General features: G+C 43.5%; 1 protein-coding gene across 2 annotated transcripts in view; it reads left to right on the forward strand.

The window, feature by feature from the left end:
• Positions 1-1,176: 1,176 nt before the first annotated feature.
• The window catches only part of LOC139418001 (cytoplasmic polyadenylation element binding protein 4b), a 38,703-nt gene continuing 23,574 nt past the window's right edge, over positions 1,177-16,305 (forward strand). The window contains exons 1-2 of one of the 2 annotated variants that reach the window (XM_071167074.1): positions 1,177-1,600; positions 3,631-4,785. In XM_071167074.1, the coding sequence (XP_071023175.1) occupies positions 3,676-4,785 (1,110 nt within the window). In that variant the 5' untranslated portion in view covers positions 1,177-1,600; positions 3,631-3,675. Of the gene's footprint in view, positions 1,616-3,630; positions 4,786-16,305 lie in introns of both variants that reach the window. The other variant, XM_071167073.1, reaches the window with a different exon arrangement.

A 16,305-nucleotide genomic window follows, 5' to 3' on the forward strand; every position in this document is an offset into this window, starting at 1 on the left:
AAAGAAACGGATGGCAAAAGCAAAGATTAGAGTAACCTAACCAAAGGTAGTAACAGCAGGCAAGAGGGTAATTGAAATGGATTCAATAGGTTTGGTTGTTGGAAAATTTTTAAGCTGCAAAATGTGACTTTTTGGCCTACCCTACCAAATACATATAGAAAACTAAGTTATAGACCTGTCATTCTCGTTGAAAGCAAGTATAAGAAGCAGTATATCTGTTATATGTGCACTATTTCTATGCTTCCCTTTCTTAAGTTTTATTTTTGGCTTTAAAAATTATTTGCTTGCAAGTTTTTTTTATTTATCTTTTGATATTCTTTTTGCTTACAATTCTACACATTTTTGCTTTTAAATTTTTTTGTTTTTAAGCTCAACATCCATTATTTCATTTTTAAGCTAAAATATTATTTTTACATTTTCAACTGTTTACGATTTATTTTATTTTGAATTCAATACCTAAAGCATGAAATTGACACCATACTATAACCAGCATCTTGCCTTTCAAACCACTGAGAGATTTCCTGGAAGTTGCAGAAGATATTTCCACCACACAAGCTCCCATGCATATCACCTGCAGTAATAGGGCTGCATCCAAGGCACATCACATTATCCTCAGTGTTTGATGGTGAATATGTCTATGAACACTGGAAGGAGCAAGCTCTCTTTTCCATGTAGAACATTGAGCTGTACTGGGATGTTCATGCTATATATAACCTCTAGCCAAAAACAAACAATAACAGTTAAGGATGAAAAGCTATATGCATGAATGTAAGAATAAGGTATGACTATGTCTATATTACAACTACAGCCTGTTCAACGCTATATTTTTGCTCAGAATCCATATCGTTCACATTTTAAACATTTTGCAGGAGGCTTGACCTCTTAATAACTTACAAACGATAGGGAAGGAATGCAATTTCAGCTGTTTCTCTCTGATCTGAGCTCTCATGATTCGACCTTACTAGGCGGAGACTTGGCGTGAAGAGGATATACGCATATCACGTTAATTGACCTTAAAGGGCGGGCACATCTTTAAGGTGGGCGAGGCTACTGGTTTGTATGACCAATTATACGCCACTATCTCACGAGGTGTGGGTGGCTCCCAGTCATCCGTGGGAAGGTTTTAGAAGGGGGCGGAGCTCTACCCGGAAGTGTCTCGCGGCTGAGCACTCTGTCATTTGTCCACGGTCGGTTCTGAGGAGAGGGACAGCAACGGCAAAGAAACGCAGGAACAAGTCAGTTGGATAGAGAGAAGAAAGAAAATAATAGAGAAATCCTTTAAACAATGAAACCGACCGAATAAGCCACTACAGTCAACTAGTATTGAATTCGTTTTAAACATTTAATTCAATGACATTTTTTTTTATTTTTTATACAAGCAAGGTTAGCGGTTCGCGAGAGAGAGCTGTGTCATTGAGCAGGCAGGACACGTCAGGCAGGAGACGAGAGAAAAGCTGGTTAGCCATAACTAGCTACTATATGAGCTAAAGCCATCAAAGTACCCTATCGCTTGTCATAAACTTGATATTCACAATTTTATCAGACACATCGAGATTGCCGATTGACTACAGGACGGATCGAGTCATCGCCTGGATCAAGGGTAAGCGACCAAAAGGTGAAAAATGGATTTTATTGTCGATGTGTGTGCAACGTTGCTTTAGCCAGATTATTCATACACTACTATAGCTAGCTAGCATCTGTGACTACCGACTTTGTCATATCTGTTTAAGATATTGCCTAAAACAATCAAACTGTTGGGGGAAGTGCCTAATACAGATTAAGAGTAAATAAGCCATCATTTTCTGGAATTAAAGGGTCGAATCCAAGCAACGGGATAGGCTTTGACAGCTGTCAGGCAAGCAAGGTCGCTTGTCTGTCATGATTTCGTTCAAATGTATCTAGCTAATGTTAGCTGGCTAGCGTCATTTTCCAAATACTGTTGCATAAGACTATTGCAACTGGCAAGCTAACTTTAGTATGTTATCGACAAAATGCTAGCTAGTTAATTGGCCCTAGACATGTCACCACTGCAATCTCCTGTCGACTGTCAGATATACACTACATTGCCAAAATAGTGGATTCGACTATTTCAGCCACACCCCTTGCTGACAGGTACATAAAATCGAGCACCCATCCATGCAATCTCCATAGACAAATATTGACAGTATTGTGGCCAGTACTGAAGAGCTCAGTGACTTTAAATGTTGCATCGTCATAGGATGACACCTCACCTGCTAGAGTGGCACCGCTCAACTATAAGTGCTGTTATTGTGAAGTGGAAACGACTAGGAGCAACAACGGCTGCGAAGTGGTAGGCCACACAAGCTCACATAACAGGACCGCCAAGTGCTGAAGCATGTAAAAGTAATCTGTCCTCGGTTGCAACACTCACTACCGAGTTCAATATGGCCTCTGGAAGCAACGACAACACAAGAACTGTTCGTTGGGAGCTTCTTTATGAAATGGGCTTCCATGGCTGAGCGGCCGCACACAAGCCTAAGATCACCATGCGCGCAATGCCAAGCGTCGGCTGGAGTGGTGTAAAGCTTGCTGCCATTGGACCCTGGAGCAGTGGAAACACGTTCTCTGGAGTGATGAATCACGCTTCACCATCTGGAGGTCTGACAGACGGATCTGGGTTTGGCGGATGCCAGGGGAACGCTACCAGTCCTAATGCATAGTGCCAAATGTAAAGTTTGGTGGAGGAGGAATAATGGTCTGGGACTGTTTTTCATGGTTCAGCCTAGGCACTTAGTTCCAGTGACGAGAAATCTTAACTCTACAGTATACAATGACATTCTAGATGATTCTGTCCTTCCAATTTTGTGCCAACAGTTTGGGGAAGGCCCTTTCCTGTTTCAGCATGAACAAAGCGAGGTACACACAGAAATGGTTTGTCAAGATCGGTGTGGAAGAACTAATCGCCCAACATCAGTGGCTGAATGGAAGCAAGTCCCCACAAATGTTCCAACATCTAGTAGGAAGCCTTCCCAGAAGAGTGGAGGCTGTTATAGCAGCAAAGGGGCGACCAACTCCATATTAATGCCCAAGATTTTGTAATGAGATGTTTGACGAGCATGTAGTGTAGCTTATCAGAAAACGTTAGCTAACTAGATAGTTAGACTAGTGTAGCATATTCTGTAGCAACGTAAAGATGGTGCTAGCTAACCAACCAACTAGCTAGCATGCAATAAACCATTTAGCTACAATGTACAAGGTGGAACTGATGTGGCATCTGTCACGTTAGCAAGGTTATTATATCGGCAGCTATTCTCGACAGATAGCTTTAACTCATTCCATGAATTTGTGTCCATTAATACCTTAACCATAAGGTGAGAGGAGTTCCTAATGTATCAGTGACCTTAATTCATTAATTAGCTAAGTACAAGGGAGGAGTGTGAACCCGAGGCACTCGGTCCTCTGTGGAATAAAAAAACATTGTTTTATTTATTTAACCTTTTATTTAACTGAATGAGTTTGCCACATGTGGACTAGCAAGATGGTTACTTGCAGAAAAGGGTCTGACGTAAGCTGGCTTTCAAAGTCCATTACACTGGTGACTGCCTGATTCTCAATTACAACCATTGGAATAATAACTGGTGTGTTTTTTGTGTTTGCCCCTCTCTTTAGGACGTAAAGATCACGGGATAGCATATATTGTGTGGGGGAAAACAAATGGGGGATTACGGGTTTGGAGTCTTAGTGCAAAACAACACTGGCAACAAGTCTGCATTCCCAGTTAGAATTCACCCACATCTGCAACCTCCACATCATCATCAGAATGCGTCTCCAAGCCCTGCTGCTTTCATAAACAATACCACATCTGGTAATGGCAGTAGCAGTGGGTCGCCTTGGCTTTTTTCAGCCACAGCTGCCCACAGCAGCATGCAAGATGAAATTCTTGGGTCTGAAAAACCCAAAGCCCAGCAACAGGAAATGCAAGAAACGCAAGAAAAACAGCAACTGTCCCCTGGCCACCAGGAGTCTGTAATCATATCTGAGTTAGAGAAGGCGAGGTCTGAGGAGAACAAGGTGGAGGGCAGCCCCTCAGAGGGTAACAATGGAAAGGAGAAGCTGCGCCTCGAGTCCCCAGTACTGACAGGCTTCGACTACCAAGAGACATCGGGTCTTGGGGCTCCGGCCCAGTCCAGTACCTCCTCGTCCCTGACCGGCTTCAACAACTGGTCAGCGGCTATTTCCCAGACACCCTCCACCATCATCAACGAGGATGTCAGCTTCTTCAACCCAGCTGCCTCTGCTAACAATGGGGCCCTCCTGTTCCAGAATTTCTCCCACCACACCAGCCCAGGCTTTGGGGGAAACTTCTCGCCCCAGATTGGACCCATCTCCCAGCACCATCCCCCACATCCACACTTTCAGCACCCACACAACCAACACCAACAGCACCGCAGGTCCCCGGCCAGCCCCCACCCTCCTCCCTTCCCCCATAGGAATGCTGCGTTCAGCCAGTTGCCGCATTTGTCCAATAATCTGAATAAACCCCCGTCACCTTGGGGTAGCTACCAAAGCCCTTCTCCTTCTCCCTCTTCTACCTCCTGGAGTCCCGGCGGGGGCTATGGTGGCTGGGGAGGCTCCCAGGGGCGTGAGTACCGTCGGGGCCTCAACGGAGGCATGACCCCACTGAACTCAATCTCCCCACTGAAGAAAACATTCCCCAACAACCACGTGCCGTCGCAGAAGTACTCCCGCACCAGCCCTGGGTTCAACCCCAAATCCTGGATGGACGAGAGTGTGAGCAGGAGTGACAACATCTTCCCCTTCCAGGTCAGTCAATAATTCCCACTGGTTTTATACAGTGTCTTCTAACTGTGTACTGATATTAGAGCCATTCAGCGAGACAAAATATAATTGTGTGTACCCAAAGACCTTACTCTGCGTTACGTGATGAATTTGTCACGCTATTAGATGTTGGTCCTAATGCTTTAATTGCCAGAGGCCTCTTATGACTAGCGTAGCTGTACCACTGCAGTGATGTGTGCCACGTATATGACATACAGAAGCTATGACATCATAGAAAATATCAGATCATTTTCTACATCCAGAGAACACACTGTAGCGAAATAGATGGAACATCAATTACCTATCTTTCTGTGAAAGTGATTTTTAGGATTACAGGGCTATTAATAACCCGAGACTACCGGTCTACACATCCTTTATAATGCGACCTCATTTATAATGCAATTTGAAATTTGATTGATAGCACACAATGAAGATGACTTGGATAACGGTATAATGTGTTGGAAAACTCTGATAGGCTTGATGGAAAGGGCATGGAGATTATTTTATTGATCAAGCACAGGGGTGACAGCGTCTGGAGGAGGGGGGGTAGAGGTGGGTGCAGGGGTTGGGCTAGTGTACGTGCTGGAAGGCTTGATTTGAAGGCTCTGTGGACCCCCCCCCCCCCCCCCCCCCCAGAAGTGCTGATGCCATGATGCCACATCGACCATGTTAGATATAGCCTGACTGCTATGTTACTGTAGCACACAGCAGTGCTGTGCTCTTGTTGCTCAGGCTAGCTGGATTGTGGCACTCTGACCTCTAAATGCATTGGGGTTGGAGGGTGTGATTGGAGGTTAGCTTCTGCTTTGATGCAGGCTGTAATAACTGAAACACATTGTTTTTTTAATAATTAAGAAGCATTTTCTAGTCTACTTCAATGAGGGATGCTGAATATTCTCACATATCGGGTAAGGTTGGCCTGACAGGCAGCTCGAGATGTAGAAGAGTGTTCCATAGAGACTGTCAGAATGAAGTTGTGCCCTTTAAATCCATTGGAAATGAATCCTCTGCAACGGTCTCTATATTGAAGGTTTGAGTAGTGAAAGGCTACTGTCGTGTGACTGAACTGAGGTATCTGCCGTGGATCAAAATCCAATAGTAGGTTAGGCGTAGCTGTCCGGAACTGCTGTGGAATTATTACACAGATATTACATTGTTATTGTATAATCATGCTTAGTCACGCTAGGATTAATCACATGGGTATTCTATTTTTGTTCTTTAAAAAAAAGATCTGTTCTATGTAACTTAATGATTACTTTTATCATATTGGCTAATTACATTATTACAGTACCAGTCAAAGGATTGGACACACCTACTCATTCCAGGGTTTTCCTTTATTTGTACTATTTTCTACATTGTAGAATAATAGTGAAGACATCAGCACTATGAAATAACACATGGAATCATGTAGTAACCAAAAAAGTGTTAAATAAATCAAAATATATTTTATATTTGAGATTTTTCAAAGTAGCCACCCTTTGCCTTGATGACAGCTTTTCACAGTCTTGGCATTCTCTCAACCAGTTTCATGAGGTAGTCACCTGGAATGCATTTCAATTAACAGGTGTGCCTTGTTAAAAGTTAATTTGTGGAATTTATTTCCTTAATGCATTTGAGCCAGTCAGTTGTGTTGTGACAAGGTAGGGGTGGTATAAAGACCAAGTCCATTTTATGGCAAGAACCGCACAAATAAGGAAAGAGAAATGACAGTCCATCATTACTTTAAGACATGAAGGTCAGTCAATATTGAACATTTCAAGAACTTTGAAAGTTTCTTCAAGTGCAGTCTCAAAAACCATCAAGCGCTATGATGAAACTGGCTCTCATGAGGACCGCCACAGGAAAGGAAGACCCAGAGTTCATTAGAGTTAACTGCACCTCAGATTGCAGCCCAAATAAATGCTTGACAGAGTTCAAGTAACCGACACATCTCAACATCAACTGTTCAGAAGAGACTGCGTGAATCAGGCCTTCATGGTCGGATTGCTACGAAGAAACCACTACTAAAGGACACCAATAAGAGAAAGAGACTTGCTTGGGCCAAGAAACACGAGCAATGGATATTAGACCGGTGGAAATCTGATGGTGTGGGGGTGCTTTGCTGGTGACACTCAGTGATTTGTTTAGAATTCAAGGCACACTTAACCAGCTTGACTACCACAGCATCCCATCTGGTTTCCGCTTAGTGGGACTATCATTTGTTTTTCAACAGGACAATGACCCAAAACACACCTCCAGGCTGTGTAACACGGAACCCAAACTGGCTGCGCGCGTGCGCTATCGTGCATAAATGTATTTTGTTCCCCCACACCAAACGCGATCACGACACGCAGGTTAAAATATCAAAACAAACTCTGAACCAATTACATTAATTTGGGGACAGGTCTAAAAGCATTAAACATGTATGTCAATTTAGCTAGGTAGCTTGCACATGCTAGCTAATTTGTCCTATTTAGCTAGCTTGCTGTTGCTAGCTAATTTGTCTTGAGATATAAACATTGAGTTGTTATTTTACCTGAAATGCACAAGGTCCTCTACTCCGACAATTAATCCACACACAAAACGGTCAACCAAATCGTTTCTAGTCATCTTTCCTCCTTCCAGGCCTTTTCATCTTTGAACTTGTATGGTGATTAGCATCTAAACTTTCATAGTATTACAACGACTACCGGCAAAACGGTTCGTCTTTCAATCACCCACATGGGTATAACCAATGAGGAGATGGCATGTGGGTACCTGCTTCTATAAACCAATGAGGGGATGGGAGAGGCAGGACTTGCAGCGCGATCTGCGTCAGAAATAGGAATGACTTCTATTTTAGCCCTGGGCAACGCAGACGTGAGCAGTGTGGGTGCAATAATTGAATAACATAGATTTCTACATTTATTTTGCAACGCTCGCGACGTGTTCGGTCTGGTCATCATGTAAGGGCTATTTGACCAAGGAGAGTGATGGAGTGCTGCATCAGATGACCTGGCCTCCACAATCACCTGACCACAACACAATTGAGATGGTTTGGGGTGAGTTGGACCTGCAGAGTGAAGGAAAAGCAGCCAACAAGTGCTCAGCATATGTGGGAACTCCTTCAAGACTGTTGGAAAAGCATTCCTCATGAAGCTGGTTGAGAGAATGCCAAGAGTGCAAAGCTGTCATCAAGGCTAAGGGTGGCTACTTTGAAGAATCTCAAATATAAAATATATTTTGATTTGTTTAACACTTTTTGGTTACTACATGATTTGTGTTATTGTGTTATTTCATAGTTTTGATGTCTTCACTATTCTACAATGTATAAAATAGTAAAAAATAAAGAAAAATCCTTGAACGAGTAGGTGTGTCTAATCTTTTGACTGTTACCGTACATAATAAATAGGTTCCCTGTCTCTCTGTCCCTGAACAAGCAATGTTTTCAGCTTAACTTGGACAGTGATAGTGAACACCAGCCCATTAATTGCATGACTTTCTCTTGTGACTGCCAGGCATGTCCAAATGGTTCTACATAGTTTCCATCTCATCACGGAGAGAACAGGTGGGGGGGGTTTGTGGTGTCCCTTTTGGAGTCATTTTTCTCCATATCCATTCCTAACCTTATACCTGTTTTGAAGGGTATAACACAAAAAAAAATGTTTTAGAATTTTTTTTGGGGTGAAAAAAGACTTCAACATTTAACAGGAATTCAGCAAAAAATAAATTAACTGTAGGAAATCTGTTGCCAAGCATTCCCATTAATACATTTTTATTTATTTAGTCGAGGTATAAAAATTATTTTCGTCCCCCCGACCGACCATCTGGTTTGACAAAACGTCCCGCAGCTGAATCTAGGTGCCTACCCCTGCTGTAGGCTATTTTTCCTCTCGTTATTTAGCATAGCCTACATCCATCAAGCTTGCACAACATTTACATTGCTCAAGTAAGAAATACCTTACTGTCTACAATACTTCGGCTTCATACTGTAGCAGCACCTTTTCATCGAAATCTTGGTTATGTTAGTCAACAGTGGATGCCTGTTTAACTTATTTAAATTAGCTTTCACTGACTGTTTAGGTGTCTGCCTTGGGGACTTAACACATTAAAGTGATGTGATACTGAGCTCTTAGTTTAATGGTGCCGGAAGTTTCCATAGGCCTGCTGTGTCTCAGCCAAGAATATCACATGTTTGGTGTGAATGTAGAGGCTGTCTGATGGGGGGACTAGAGCACGCGCTCCATGCAAGCCGACACAGGTGAGATGTTGATGATTAACCTGTGTCTCAGGGAGAAAATGAGAAGGGAGATGCTGCTCCCACTTGGGAGAACAAAAACCGGTTTATGAGAAAATGGAGTAGAAAACAGACGGAATTATGGAATCCAGACATTAAAATGGAATTCAACAATATTCAGAAATGTATTGAACTTAGTAGGAAATCCACAAAATGTATTGAACTTAGTAGGAAATCCACAAAATGTATTGAACTTAGTAGGAAATCCACAAAATGTATTGAATTTAGTAGGAAATCCACAAAATGTATTGAATTTAGTAGGAAATCCACAAAATGTATTGAATTTAGTAGGAAATCCACAAAATGTATTGAATTTAGTAGGAAATCCACAAAATGTATTGAATTCATTAGAAAATTCATCATAAGTTTATCATAAGACGTGATTCTTTTTTTCCTGCAACTTTCTGAAACTAAACAGGAATGTTCTTCTGTGTGTGTGTTTGCTCGTGTGCGCGCGCGTTGATATCTACACTTTGTGTGGCCGTTAGCGATGATGCTAATGATAACGTTTCCCAAAAAGGTTTTCAATTAAATGCTAATTACAACGTTTTTTTTTAGTCCTACCAGACAGAATATCATGACTGTTTGCATCAATCCAGTGGGCGTTTGTTTTGCCGGCTTTGCAATTACATGAGCACTACAGAAACTTAGCTAACCAAACAATGGCATTAAAGGGTAACTACACCCAAAAATCTTTTTTCTCCCTCCCCCCAGACTTCAAGTGGTCTGATGCGGTTTAAGCATTTTTGTGGACTCATCCAATGTTGTTTTTTTCAGTTTTTTTCAGAGCGATACAATGAATAAATGGGAAAAACAAAACGGAGATAACACAATCAGGCAAAAAATAAAACATTTTCTAGGGCCATAAAGAAGGACCATTTATTTAGATGTGATGTTCATCCTGTGATGGCCTTGGGCTGTGCTGCTGCTGATCAGAGCAGGACTGTACTGGGAGACCTAACCTAAATTTTTTAAAATTTAGCCATTATTTAACTAGGCAAGTCCGTTAAGAACAAATTATTATTTACAATTATGGCCTACCGGGGTTAACTGCCTTGTTCAGGGGCAGATCGACAGATTTTTATCTTGTCAGCTCGGGGATTTTCGGTTACTGGCCCAACGCTCTAACCACTAGGCTACCTGCTGCCCCAAATGAACAAGGAGGCTGTTTGTTTTTCAGGCTAGGTCTCCTCTCTGTTTGTTTCTGTATTAGAGCAGCTTTTGTCACTGGTTGCAGGTGCCATTGGCAAACAGTCATATGTTTCCTACAGTAGGTCCAGTGTCATCTCTCAGGGATTAGTGACTATGCCTCCCAGAGAGGGATGTTCTGATAATATAAAACATGGACAGGCCTCTGGTCCCTACTATAGGCTTACTGCCTTTGGGTACGGTACTAGAGCTCTGTTCTTAAGCCAAGCTCTCTGCACTGAGGCAGGGCCGGTCTTTCACTTTCTAAACCCCGGGCATCCTCTTAGCTCTGTGTAAGCTGCTCTACACACTTCCGTGACTGGGAGGGACAGGGCCTACTGCTTGGTAACATGCCTGTGGATCTGGGCTTGGGCAGGCACCCAAAGGGCCACATTTAGCAATATAATGTGTGTGGGAAATTGTTAGAGGTAGCCTACGGTTGTGATTTTTCTGGTTAACCTTTTTTAAACGAAGGACATATATTTGCTTGCATTTATAACTGCTTCAAATCACAGTTGTCATTAGGGCTGGGTGATATATCAAATTAATTCAAATGTTTTAGCACAATATTCCCGTAACCGAAACGGTTTCAATCCACTATTTGTATTTGAGGTTTGTGCCAACTGAATCAGTCAGATGGACACACAAAGACATTGAGACATTATTTTACTGTAATAGAGGAGTAGTTAACCTTTCTAATGAAAACCTTTTTATGTATCAACTCAACTCAAAAACCCAGAGCAGTCACTACTAAAATGTGGAGTATCAATTAAAATTCATTCTGGAAAATTAATTCTCAGTTTTTCACTAGCAGCATTTGCCAAAAACTGTTATACTAGCTGTCTAGTCTGTTTTAGAAATGTGTAATTAGCATCAAAGATGGGTGCGTTTGTAAATTCACTCTGGCCATCTACTCCAATTTCAGAGCACTCTCGTTTGTGTGCTAGAGTGCAGAATAACTGATGAACGCTCAACACCTGTTGAATATGGCTGGTGTCGGTAAGCGTCAGCAAAATTTAAATTGTTGCCAGCAGCCCAGTTAGTCACCAACGCTCTAGCTAACATGAAAACAGCCTAACCACCTCTGCTAGGGCGAGTAAAATCATATCAAATTTATTTGTCACATACACATGGTTAGCAGATGTTAATGCGAATGTAGCGAAATGCTTGTGCTTCTAGTTCCGACAATGCAGTAATAACCAACAAGTAATCTAACCTAACAATTCCAAAACTACTACTTTATACACACAAGTGTAAAGGGATAAAGAATATGTACATAAAGATATCTGAATGAGTGATGGTACAGAACGGCATAGGCAAGATGCAGTAGATGGTATCGAGTACAGTATATACATATGAGATGAGTAATGTAGGGTATGTAAACAAAGTGGCATAGTTTAAAGTGGCTAGTGATACATGCATTACATAAAGATGCAGTAGATGATATAGGGTACAGTATACACATATACATATGAGATAAGTAATGTAGGGTATGTAAACATTATATTAAGTAGCATTGTTTAAAGTGGCTAGTGATATATTTTACATCAATTTCCATCAATTCCCATTATTAAAATGGCTGGAGTTGATTCAGTGTGTTGGCAGCAGCCACTCAATGTTAGTGGTGGCTGTTTAACAGTCTGATGGCCTTGAGATAGAAGCTGTTTTTCAGTCTCTCGGTCCCAGCTTTGATGCACCTGTACTGACCTCGCCTTCTGGATGATAGCGGGGTGAACAGGCAGTGGCTCGGGTGGTTGTTGTCCTTGATGATCTTTATGGCCTTCCTGTGACATCGGGTGGTGTAGGTGTCCTGGAGGGCAGGTAGTTTGCCCCCGGTGATGCGTTGTGCAGACCTCACTACCCTCTGGAGAGCCTTACGGTTGTGGGCGGAGCAGTTGCCGTACCAGGCGCTGATACAGCACGACAGGATGCTCTCGATTGTGCATCTGTAGAAGTTTGAGTGCTTTTGGTGACAAGCCAAATTTCTTCAGCCTCCTGAGGTTGAAGATGCGCTGCTGCACCTTCTTCACGACGCTGTCTGTTTTGGTGGACCAATTCAGTTTGTCCGTGATGTGTACGCCGCGGAACTTAAACCTACTACCCTCTCCACTACTGTCCCATCGATGTGGATAGGGGGGTGTTCCCTCTGCTGTTTCCTGAAGTCCACAATCATCTCCTTAGTTTTGTTGACGTTGAGTGTGAGGTTATTTTCCTGACACCACACTCCGAGGGCCCTCACCTCCTCCCTGTAGGCCGTCTCGTCATTGTTGGTAATCAAGCCTACCACTGTAGTGTCGTCCGCAAACTTGATGATTGAGTTGGAGGCGTGCATGGCCACGCAGTCATGGGTGAACAGGGAGTACAGGAGAGAGCTCAGAACGCACCCTTGTGGGGCCCCAGTGTTGAGGATCAGCGGGGTGGAGATGTTGTTACCTACCCTCACCACCTGGGGGCGGCCCGTCAGGAAGTCCAGTACCCAGTTGCTCAGGGCAGGGTCGAGACCCAGGGTCTCGAGCTTGATGACGAGTTTGGAGGGTACTATGGTGTTAAATGCTGAGCTGTAGTCGATGAACAGCATTCTCACATAGGTATTCCTCTTGTCCAGATGGGTTAGGGCAGTGTGGTTGAGATTGCATCGTCTGTGGACCTATTTGGGCGGTAAGCAAATTGGAGTGGGTCTAGGGTGTCAGGTAGGGTGGAGGTGATATGGTCCTTGACTAGTCTCTCAAAGCACTTCATGATGACGGAAGTGAGTGCTACGGGGCGGTAGTCGTTTAGCTCAGTTACCTTAGCTTTCTTGGGAACAGGAACAATGGTGGCCCTCTTGAAGCATGTGGGAACAGCAGACTGGTATAGGGATTGATTGAATATGTCCGTAAACACACCAGCCAGCTGGTCTGCGCATGCTCTGAGGACGCGGCTGGGGATAACATCTGGGCCTGCAGCCTTGCGAGGGTTAACACGTTTAAATGTTTTTGACTGTAGACCCTGCCACACCTCTTGTGTCTGAGCCGTTGAATTGTGACTCTACATTGTCTCTATACTGACGCTCACCGAATCAGCGTATTCGTCAATGTTGTTGTTGGACGCAATGCGGAACATATCCCAGTCCGCGTGATCGAAGCAGTCTTGAAGCGTGGAATCAGATTGGTCGGACCAGCGTTGAACAGACCTGAGCGCGGGAGCTTCTTGTTTTAGTTCCTGTCTGTAGGCAGGAAGCAACAAAATGGAGTCATGGTCAGCTTTTCCGAAAGGAGGGCGGGGGAGGGCCTTATATGCGTCGCGGAAGTTAGAATAGCAATGATCCAAGGTTTTACCAGCCCTAGTTGCGCAATCGATATGCTGATACAATTTAGGGAGTCTTGTTTTCAGATTAGCCTTGTTAAAATCCCCAGCTACAATGAATGCAGCCTCAGGATATGTGGTTTCCAGTTTGCAAAGAGTCAAATAAAGTTTGTTTAGGGCCATCGATGTGTCTGTTTGGGGGGGAATATATACGGCTGTGATTATAATCGAAGAGAATTCCCTTGGTAGATAATTGTTAAGGGAATGCGGACGACATTTGATTGTGAGGAATTCTAAGTCTGCATAGTTTCCTAGGAACGCGAAGCGAGGCGGCCATCTCTGTCGGCGCCGGAAATATAATGGTCAGAGGGAAATGTTCTAATTTGTGTTGAAGTAAATAGAAAGCTAGCCAACCTTAGCCAATTAGCTTGGGTGCTTGACTGCCGTTGTGAGGTCAGAACGCTCGGATCAACCCTACTCCCAGGTCACAGCGTCCAGTGTGCGCTCTGAGCGCTCTGAGAGCGAAGTGCTCTGAATTTACGAATTTACGAACACACCCTAAATAAGGAATTGCGAACTCATTCTCATTCTGAGAAATAAGGTATGCCACTCGATTTCAACTGAACAAAGTGGACAGGCTAGCATACTGTTCAAACATATGGAAATGGACAGAAGGGTGTGTTCATGACAACGCTTCTACCTTGTTAGCTGGGAAATATGTCCAAGTTGGCTGAACTTGAATTATAAAGATTAGCTGGCTACTCACTAGCAAGTGGGCTTGTGCTTGTGGGATTGTTTTCTATAATCAAATCAAAATGTATTAGTCACATGCGCCGAATACAACAGGTGTAGGTAGACCTTACAGTGAAATGCTTACTTACGAGCCCCTAACAAACAATGCAGTTAAAAAAAATATATGGATAAGATATAAAAGTAACAAGTAATTAAAGAGCAGCAGTGAAATAACAATAGCGAGACTATATACAGCGGGTACCGGTACAGAGTCAATGTGTGGGGGCACTGGTTAGTTGAGGTAATATGTATATGTAGGTAGAGTTATTAAAGTGACTGCATAGATGATAACAACAGAGTAGCAGCGGTGTAAAAAGGGGAGGCAGCATTGCAAATTCAGGAGTCTTATGGCTTGAGGGTAGAAGCTGTTTAGAAGCCTCTTGGACCTAGACATGGCGCTCCGGTACCGCTTGCCGTGTGGTAGCAGAGAGAACAGTCTATGGACTAGGGTGGTTGGAGTCTTTGACAATTTTCAGGGCCTTCCTCTGACACCGCCTGGTATAGAGGTCCTGGATGACAGGAAGCTTGGCCATTCATTCTACCCTCTGCAGTGCCTTGTGGTCGGAGGCTGAGCAGTTGCCATACCAGGCAGTGATGCAAACCAATAAGGATGGTGCGGTTTGGGGCATGTAAAACGTCTGCCTTCTGCTCCGGTACCATTTTACATTTTAAGGGATGCTTTGGGATTTTGGCAATAAGGCCCTTTATCTATTTCCCCAGAGTCTGATGAACTAGTGGAAACCACTTATCTCTGTGTCCAGTATGGAGGAAGTTGGAGGTAGTTTTGCGAGCCAATGCTAACTAGCATAAGCACAATGACTGAAGTCTATGGGTATCTGCTAGCATGCTTTTTGCTTGCGAAACTACATCTAACTTCCTTCATAGTGGACACAGAGTCAAAAATGGTATCCGCTTGTTCATCGGATTCTGGGGAAGTAGATAAAGGATCTCATTGCCAAAATCCCAACGTATCCCTTTAAGACCATGAAAGTAGCCTATGACGTCTGTTCGTTCATGATACGGCAGGATGTCTTATCAAAACAGAAAATATCGACCCCAAAAGTCTCGTGTTCACATCACTGTGTGTATCAGTTGATGGTATACTAATGGGAAGATGTTTTGGGATGTGTAGACTGACTAATGTGCTGAGGTTAGTATCAGACAGGGCTCTACACTGACCTTTTTTACAAGGAGCACATGTGCTCCTAAGATGAAAGATTTAGGCACACAGAAAGAAGGAGCACAATGAAAAATATTTGAGATATTAAAGCTAGAATCCTTCAATTTTCTAGGCGCACTGGTGCTCTTAAATATAAATTGTGGGTCACACAGCAAAAGATTTGGGTGCATATGCAAGTAAAATGGCCGCACTGTAGAGCCCTGCCAGATGTAGTCTTTTGTTCTATGGTTATAGTAACAAGCCTCATTCATTCATTCTCATTTAGCCCCCCATTTACGGCCAGCACACTTTCCCAGCTATTAAAATTTAGAGGGCATTAGCCAATTAGTCACGATCCTGATGGCGGTAAATGCCCCTTGAATAATGAAAGAATTGACCATCAGTGACAAGTGCACGACCGTGTTCTTATGTTCTCTAACCTTCTACCCTTGAATGGAGTTATGAAACAGGACGCGTACTGTGTGTTTTAACGAGCGGGAGAATGGGGGGGGGGGGGGGGGGGGGGGAGGAGATGTGTCAGAAGTGTCACAGGCGTTTTAACTCCCAGTCTCTGATTAGGATCTGTTGCTGTTTTTAATGACTTTATCACCAAAGTAGATCTGTCTCCCCTGGGGAACCAGTCTGCACCCCTTGCTACCCCTCCCTACCATGCTCTGGGGCTGGCTTCATGGGTTTGTGGGTGTTTTAATGTGGAAGCTTTGAAATGCCTTGACCAGCAACACAAAAATCAAGTGTCAAAGCTAAGCCCCCTTCCCTAGCTCCCTCCCTCCTTCCCTAGATCCCTCCCCCTTCCCTAGCTCCCTCC

Source organism: Oncorhynchus clarkii, chromosome 10 (genome assembly GCF_045791955.1).
Source record: "Oncorhynchus clarkii lewisi isolate Uvic-CL-2024 chromosome 10, UVic_Ocla_1.0, whole genome shotgun sequence".
Lineage (NCBI taxonomy): Eukaryota > Metazoa > Chordata > Actinopteri > Salmoniformes > Salmonidae > Oncorhynchus > Oncorhynchus clarkii.